Genomic DNA, 9,561 nt, shown 5'->3' with positions numbered 1-9,561 from the left:
GTTTACAAGATGCAGGTACTTTACCTAAACTAAGGTTAGTATATTTGGAATCTTCCCCTCCTGAATTCCAGATGGTTGATATTGCAGCACCTAATCTGAAAGGCCTATACATTAGATCCGATAGTTGGGACCTGAATTTATTAATCAACATAAATGCTTGTGTAGCCCTCAAACGTTTGAAACTCAGCAGTTTGGTTGTGACTGACCAATGGTTAGAGAACCTTTTACCAAATCTACTCAACCTTGAAATCTTTGACTTGTATCTTTGTTCATCGTTGAGGACCGTGAAGATCTCAAGTAACCGACTCAAGTATCTTATATTAGTCTCGTGCAACAATCTGATTGAGGTTGATCTGGACACACCTAACTTTTTAGGTTTCTCATCTGACGTTCGTTATGGAAATGATATTGTTAATCCCTTACCCGCATTCCATCTGAAAGCTTCACCTCTGCTGGAAGTTAAGCTCAAATTGATTCCAGAAACCCCTGACACTAACTGGTACTCTGAGCTCACGAAGTCTCTCCGTAACTTTAATCATTCCAAGGCTATTTGCCTATGCTGTGATGATTACAAGGTATCTGCAACACATTCTCTACTTGCTCTGCCCGAATAACTACTTCTGCATTTCTCATAATTCCTTTTTTCTTTGTGCAAGCGATAGTTATACCCAAAGACGTGAGAGATACCTTGCTTCCTCCACTTTATGGCACTAAGCATTTGCACATACAAATTGAGAGTCATGTGAAACATCCAGATGTGGTGGGCATTGTTGATAGTTTGCTTCGGTTTTCTCCTCAAGTGGACACCCTATCTTTTTGCGGGAATGTAGAATTAGAGATGCTGAAGGTAATACATTTATCTTTCAACAGCACTAACATCATAGTATGTACGAAAAGATTAGTTGCCTGCACCTTTTGTTCTTTTTGTATGATTGTCCTTGCATTACGTTTCCTTTCTTAAATGCCTTTTGATTCTTTGTTTTAGTGACAAAAACTACATACGTGGTTTTGTTTACCTAGCAGTATTCCAGTTGTGCGCAAATTAGCCAGAACCTATACTTAGTGAACCAACATATGCAAAATTGTATCACCTACAAACTAGTAATTTTGAGCCTATTATAAAGGTTACCAAAATCTCTGTAGCCCCTTAAATGTTGTTTATATAAACTTTTTCCCTAGAAATATTTGCAAATGCGTTTGTTTGTTGACAGGTTAAGGGTCAGGGGTCCTTGGTTGATTTGTGAATAGTTTGAGAAATCGTGTGATATGGATAAATTTGAAATTCTAAGTTCTCGATCAATTAGTTGGGGCTATGTTTTAGTCATGTTAGTACATTTACTTTATTTCTTAAGTTCTTTTTAGGAGACTTTTAATCTTTGTGGGATTCATTTAGAACATGCAAAAGTCTTCTAGTATTTTATTACTATTCTTATTGTTATTGTTGTTATAGAATTCGTATAGCCAATCTTATTGCTTGAATATTGATATTGACCTTTAGTTGTTGTTGTTATGTTATTGTTATTCATAATACTAAAACAGCAGGAACGAACGCTCCTCAAGCTTTGGTTTTTTGTACATATTTCAATAATAAATAAAATGGCCCAAAAAGCCACCAAAAATTCAACTAAAAAAAAAGGACTCCACAAGCTTTTTCTTTTTGCCGTAAAGAAGACCCAAGTATATTACAACATATTTCAGTGTATTCCTACGAAGTGGGGTGTGAGGTGGTGTGCGCAGGCCTCACTACTACTTTAGAGGTAGAGCAGTCAGAAGTGAAGATAGTCATGGCAAAATACTATAGACGGCCTGACAAATCATACTAAACAGTAGTCATAACAAGATAAAATGACAGTTGAAGTGTTCACAGATAATAACCGAACTCAAAGGATAAGAAACTGCAGGAGTAGTACTACAACTAGTAGTATAGAAGAATAAGCAAGTCGTTGCTAAATTATCTAACTAACCTCCTACCCTAGTCCGTCTCATCCATAACCTTCGATCTAAGGTCATGTCCTCGGTAAGATGAAGTTTGTGTCATGTCCTGTTTAATCACCTCTCTCTGTTACTTCTTCAGCCTATCTCTACCTCCCTTGAAATCATCTATAGCCAACCTCTCATACCTCCCCACTGGGCACCTGTTCCTCTCCTTTGCACATGCCCAAACCATCTCAGCTTGTTTCCCGTATCTTGTCCTCTATTAAGGCAATGCCTACTTTATCCCGGATATCTTCATTCTTAATATCTCTCTTAGTATGCCCACACATCCATTTCAACATACTCATCTCCGCAACTCTTATCTTCTGAATGTGGGAGTTCTTTACTTGCCAACACTCTGCTCCGTACAATGTAGTCTACCCACCGCTCTGCAAAACTTGTCTTTTAAGTTTTGGTGGCACTTTCTTATCACACCGTACTCCAAACGCGAGTCTCCATTTCATCCACCCTACACCTATACAATGAGTGACATCTTCATCAATCTCCCCATTTCCTTGGATAATAGACTAAGATACTTGAAACTTTCTATGTTTTTTATTTTTCGAATTGTCTGTATATCAAGCCTCACTTCCACGCTAGGCTCCGACATTACATCACTGAACTTGCATCCAAATATTCTGCCTTGGTTTTACTCAACTTGAATTCATTAGACTCCAAGGTTTGCCTCCAAACCTCCAGCTTTGCGTTAGCTCCACCCCGATTCCCGTCAATTAGAATAATGTCCTCACCGAGTTTTGTGCTCTATCATACATGTCTGGGATCGCCCTAATGTACGTCATAGGTACACCTTTAGCCTCCAAGCATCTCCATAGCACCTCCCGAGGAACTTTGTCGTAAGTCTTGTCTAAGTCAATGAACTCCATGTGTAGATCCTTCTTCCTCTCCCTGTACTACTCCCACCAGTCTCTTGAAAGTCTCCTTTCAAGGTGAGCCGATTCTGTAGTTGAGCGTCATAGCCTGAATCCGAACTGGTTCTCGGAAATAGTCACGCCCCTCCTCATCCTCATCTCCACCACCCCCTTCCAAACTTTCATAGTGTGACTTAACGGGTAGACCCACGGCATCAAGTAGGAACAAAAGTGTATTTCCATAATTAGTGGAAAGATGATACGTGCATCTCTCATCTAATCAAACCACACATTGTTTTGATTTGCGTAATGGGACTAAGCTTCCCCTTCCATTCACAGTGACTGTTTCCTCTTTTTCTTCTTTAGCCCCCCGAGGTTTGGGGGTGGGGTAGAGGGATTTTGCGCCAGCTTTTTATAAGTTGTCTATACTAAAGAATTTTTACCTTTCCTATGTTGGTTTCATGATCGATTTTTTTAAAATAACCGTGGTGTCCGGGTCAACTTCGCTCACCTTGACTAATTCCATGAGAGACTGTTCATGGATATATTTATTACCCTTGTTCCTTTCATGCAAATTCGCTTCTAACTTATTATCTCCGGTTTTGTAATTTACATACAGAGATGCAGCTGATGATGAAGATGAGAAACCTGGTTGTGCATCTCTACCTTGGAAATGTTGGAGGCATGAGCTAAAGAAAGTTGAATTGCAGCAAAACATTGACTTGATGGAGCTACTGGATTTGGAAAACTACTTTCTCACAAACACAGATGTATTGGAGATAATTGATGCACCACGAAGATGGAGGCGTAGTAATCCAGTTAGTTGGCAATTTGAACTCCCAGGTTTTCAATACCCCACCTTGTAATCCTCTCCCCTATCATTTCCAGAAAAAAAAAAAAAAAACCTATGATGGACTTCATTAGAGCATCTACACACGGAAGCTTATGCTTTGTGAGGTGTCACAACAAAATGGTATTTTCACTTGTCCCCATGGATACTGAATTGATGTCATGCATATTTTCCTTTAGCTACTGGATTTGAAAACAGTGAATACTTTGGTAATGGTCCGACGTAAGTATATACTTTATATATACTGCAATATTTTCATGTTTAATATATTAACGTTGTTCCTTGTTCGGCTTTCTTGATGTCTGTGAGTTCTCCTTTTTTGGCCTGCTTTTGACAATTTATTTGTATGCATCTCTTTTATAGTTTTGCCTTATTTATCTTCTGCGTGTTCGCTGCCTTACCGTAGTGTAAATAAGCCAGTGCTTTTTCTTCTATCTTAATATACTCAATGATAGATTCAGATATTAATCCCTTAGTTTGGTATCTAGGGACAGAGGAAGCTGTTGTAACTTCTATTTGATACAGAATGATTGTGCTGACCTGGCCTAGACATCCTCGGATGCCAAGGTCTCATTATTTAGACAGATTCGACTAGTTTCATGCTGAACAGCTGAAGAGATTTTATAGACGCACAATCAATCACATATGTTTAGATTGATCATTGTGATGTCTGTTGTGATCATGCATCGTTAACGACTGTATGTGTAGGTCTACCACTTGGAAAGATTGATTGACAATGAGACGAACGACGAGGCATCTCTTTGGCAATCTAACGTCATTGATCTTATTAGAGGCAGGCCTTACTCGTAGCTGAATAATTCATTTTCATTAGATTTTTATTGATTGAAGAACAAATTCTTTTATCGAAATAAACTAACTTTCGACACTAAGAAGAACTAAGAAGAAACAAAAAGGAATACTCCATATTTTAGAAACCAAATATGGAGACTTCTTTCTTACAAATACTTCATTTCAGTAAAATGTATTATGCTTCTTCCGTATAGTCAAGTCTGGCTAATTTTATATTTTGAATAAATATGCTCATTGATGAACAATAGTAAGAGGTTATGCACTTGTTGATGATGGGCTTTTCTTGGAGATTGATTCTTTGGGAAATGAAATAACTAGGCCTAGTGGAGTTACCATGTGTAGAAGTACTTTTCAAGGGCGAATGCTCCCTAACAAAAGTCCTTTGATACCCGCACCCATCCATATGGAGGAATCATTTTCCTATTTTCTCACTCCCTACCCCGATCCCAAATTAATTCTTTTTTCCTACTTGCAACCCCCCGCCCCCCACCCCCCCTCCTCAAAAAAGGATATTTTAAAATAAAAAGATTCCTACCACTTGTCATTAATGAAAAGTTACATATATATATATATATATATATATATAGACCCCTACACTTTAATAAATAGTACATATATATCATTCGTCAATAAAAATACATATATACCCCTGAACTTTGATAAATAGTACAGATATATTCTTCGTTATACTTTAGGTACAAATATACCCTTACCGTTAATGAAAAGGTACATATATATATCTTTCTCACTAAAGGCAGGACACGTATCACAATCTTGTTCATTTGCTCTTTTTTAATTTAATTTATTCTCATCCTACCCAAAAATAACTCTAATTTAACCCACAAAGGCACAAACCAATCCAAATGTATGACGGAGGGTATATCTGTACCGTTTATCAAAGTTTAGGGGTATATTTGTACCTAAAGTATGACGGAGAATATATATGTATCATTTATCAAAATTCAGGGTAATATATGTACTTTTTCATTAATAATAAGGATATATTTATACCTAAAATATGATAGAGGGTATATTTATACCATTTATCAAAGTTCACGGATATATTCGTACCTTTTTCGCTCACAAAAATATCTAATTGCACCCCACCCTCCAAAATAATTTAATTTTTTATTTAAAAAAAAAAAATTCTGCCCCAACCCCTATCCCCAAATCTTTATTTATTTGAAAAAAATACATATGATAGCATACCTAAGTATTAAATTACAAAAAATAGCAACACTTTTTCCTAATTACATTGTGTAGCATCTGTAATATTATTTTAAGTGGTCCCTTACTTTTTTGCCGCCTAAGTAATTTTATTGTGCTAAAATCCCCCTTTTTACTCCTTCTGTCTCTTTCCTTAATTTAAAATTTTTATTCCTTTTTTTCCTCCATTAACTATCACTCTCGCATCAATTTTATTACCTTTTGCATGATTCTTGCATAATTTGTGATAAGGATTTGCTTCCTCTATTTCAGGTAACTATTAATCGCATATTGCATGTTAGCGGTTTATTTTTTTTCCTACTTTAATTCATCTGAAATTCAAATTTTAAGAATTTTGTGTTTTAATGGATGAACACACAACAAAAACTCCTACAAACAGTGGTATAAGGAATATGAATTTAGTGTTTGATGCACCATTTTTTAGTCTTGGGTTAACTCAAGAAGATTTAGTTAAAATTGTTTCAAATCCTTTATAGTTGAAGAAATCTGGGAGATCGAAGGAAATTAGGTCGAAGTTTTGCAATGACGAAGTGAAGATGATTGAAATTTTGAAAAAAAAAGGGTTGAAGAAAACTCTTTCTCCAAAGGAGCAAAAAATTAAAAAACGGTGCGAGGCGAAAAGGAAATCTAAAGAAATTGAAGACGATGTTGACAAATCTTATGCTGATGAATCTGAAGAAGAAAGTGAGGAAGAGGTATTTTTTTGTTGGTAAATTTATTATTTTACTGTTAAGTATTGTGTTCAAGTAGTTAATATGTATTTTATGTTATGATGATATATAGAGATTATAGAAAGTTGATTTGGGAAGATGATAGTATAATTGTGAAAATATGTTGTTGAATTAACTACTCATGAATAGTATTTGGTTGTATGTATTTTTAGTATAGTTGATATGTATTTTTCAGTATTGGTTGCAGTTTTGAATATGATCAAAATACATGTTCATGTTATATGTATTTTTTGATTGCTTTAATATTTTTTATAGTCTAACTACTCATGAACAGTATATTGGCTATATGTATTTTTAGCATAATTTATTTGTATTTTTCAGTGTTGGTTGTAGTTTTGATATGGTCAAAATACATATGAATGTTAATTTTAGTTTAACTACCATAATAGTCTATTGGCTATATGTATTTTTATTATATTTGATATGTTTTTTCAGTGTTGGTTGTAGTTATGATATGATCAAAATACATATGCATTTTAATCATATGAAATACATATGCATGTTATATGTTTATTTTGTCTGCTTGAATTTTTTTTACAGATTAAGAAGTCAATTATTTCTAGCATTCACGGAGAAAGTATGGGGGAAGAACAATGATGAGGATGCTAAGAAATTTGCAATTTTATATTTCCTACATTCATTTGTGTTATCTAATGTTGAAACTGTGGTTATACGCCGTCTTCATTTTGATTTGGTAGATAGTGAAAGATATAAGGATTTTTCATGGGGTTCTTTATCTTTTGAAGATCTGGCAAGAGTTTGAACAACCGGTTGAAAACTGGTGGTAAATTTTATTTGGTTCAAGGAATGCCACTGTCTATTCAAGTGTGGCTTTATGAGTGTTGTTCAAATGTCCCACCAAAGATTGCATCAAAGGTTGATAATCGAATTTCCCAATTATTAAATTGGAAGACGATTGCACCTCGTCCACGTTTTGAGTTTTTGATGAATGCTATGTTCAAGGACAATAGCAAAGTTTGTTGTGAATAAATATATATGTATTGATATGTATTGTATAGTCTACATATATTCTTTTTCATTTACAATTGTTTAATATATTTTTAAATATATTGTTTAACATATTTGTAGGTTGTATTTAAGAACATAGAGCCAACTTAAATGGAATTGCCAAAGCTTGAAATACCACAGAAGGATGTAACTGAAGATGAATGTTCAGTCGATTCTGATGATGACTTCCAGGATCCACCACCAAAAAAGATCAACGAGCATTCAAAGAAGAAACAAAAGGTTGATTCATTAATCCCAGTAGTCAAGAAACCTTCATGGAAAAAGCAAGTCAATATTGTTGACAAGCATACCCAAAGGAGGACACCAGCTCCTCGTGCTGCAAAGGCTATTGGAATGAAGACACCAGTTTTCAAGCCAATTCCAACACGACAGGTAGCTTTTTTAAAAACGAATAAAGGGAGCAAACAGCTATGGTTATTTTTCCTCAGATACAATCAAAGGTAGATAGTCATGTAGAGGAAGTAGCCGTGTCAAAGCCTGAGAGTCATGTTGAGAAAGAAGCCTTTATTTTTAAGAAAATTTTTGATGCATTCCGCGATGAGGTAATTTTTTTGTTAAATATTTATTTTACATTAAAAAATTTTGTGTTTACTGATTTTATATGAATACAGGTTCGTCAAGAGTTTAAAGGAATTCGTCAATTAGTGAAGAAAAAGTTCAATAAAATGCTCAAAGTAATTGAACAAAGTAAGGTAAAAGTTTTATTATTATATATTCATAGTATTAAAAAATACATATGCAGAATATTCAAAAAATACATATGCAGTGTATTGCTAAAAATACATACGCAGAGTTTTCAAAAAATACATATGATATGTAGTACAAAATAAATATGCAGTGTGTTCAGAAATGTATTTTTAGCAATATGTATTTTTAGTGGGTGGGTATATACATATTCAGTGAACTCAAGTATTAATAGTTTATTAAACTTATACTTGTAGCAACAACATGAAGATACAGATCTTGAAGCTCAACAGATGGATTATGCTGGTGTCAAAACATCACCACAACAAGCCAGTCCTACTATTGATCAGAATTTGGGTGAAAATCAGGATGCTACAAAGATAAATAATAACTAACATATGATTATTCATTTGAATGCACATATGCAATTGGATTTTTTAGCAGTTATATGTTATTTTATATATAGACCTGTATAAACATATACAACTGAATTTTTGTTTGGTATTGTTTTAATATTTTTTTACTTGTTTATAAGGGGTGCACTGATTTGCAACCAGATAAAACAAACATTGAAATTGATTCTCAACATTTAATCCCTGATGAGTTTCTCCAAAATATAAATTTGGATTATAATATTTCTGAGAGGATTGTTCATCATGATGTTCGAGTATGTATAATGAATTGAACTTTAGTTTATGTGATGTAACAATCCTAACAATTCACAGGACAATTATATATTTTCTTTCATTTCTATTGCAGATCACTTATGAGAAAATTGATCAAACAAATTTGTTTGATTCGCAGTTTACAATCCCAGATGAGTTGTTACCAAGTCTTAATGCATATCGAAGAGAAATCATCACGACACATCCATCGACAATCCGTAAAGAAGAACCCAGCAATGAACATTTTAATGATAAAAAGTCCGAGTCTGTTGTTCAAGATTATTGTCAGGTATGTATTATGAACATATTGAGGTTATGTGTGTTATTTTGGACATAAAAAAATAAATTTTTTCCATTTTTTAAAGGAAAATAAAGAGAACGTTGGATCAAGCTCTAAATCAGACATGCACGAAGAGGTTGATCTTGGTATGGAGGAGCAAATTATGATAATTCTTAAAATACAAGAATTAGTCACGGATGAACAAAGGATGAACCAGTTTGGCATGATTCACAAAACACAATCCCTGGTGAGCTGCTTCCTAGTTTGAATGTCTACAATAGTAAAAGCATCATTGTCACACCCCTTTTTCGACTCCAAAAAAAAAGAAATGATTATAAATTAATGTTCGAAAGGGTTTTAATTATTCAAGTGACAAAAGATGAAAATTTGTTTCGAAAAAGTATTATTTTTAACAATCAAAATTCAGAGTCGCCACTCGGCA

General features: G+C 34.3%; 1 protein-coding gene across 1 annotated transcript; it reads left to right on the top strand.

Moving 5' to 3' along the window:
- On the top strand, window positions 1-3,992 carry LOC107854368 (the record flags this gene model as incomplete). Its single annotated transcript, XM_047413737.1, is given in 3 exon segments — window positions 1-575; window positions 657-847; window positions 3,463-3,992. Coding segments are annotated over 2 exon segments (510 nt in total). The 3' UTR covers window positions 663-847; window positions 3,463-3,992.
- Between the last annotated feature and the right edge of the window lie 5,569 nt (window positions 3,993-9,561).

This window comes from Capsicum annuum, chromosome 6 (assembly GCF_002878395.1).
Source record: "Capsicum annuum cultivar UCD-10X-F1 chromosome 6, UCD10Xv1.1, whole genome shotgun sequence".
In the NCBI taxonomy this organism is placed as follows: Eukaryota; Viridiplantae; Streptophyta; class Magnoliopsida; order Solanales; family Solanaceae; genus Capsicum; species Capsicum annuum.
The sequence above is the reverse complement of the archived record's forward strand: the minus strand, read 5'-3'. Positions and strand labels throughout refer to the sequence as shown.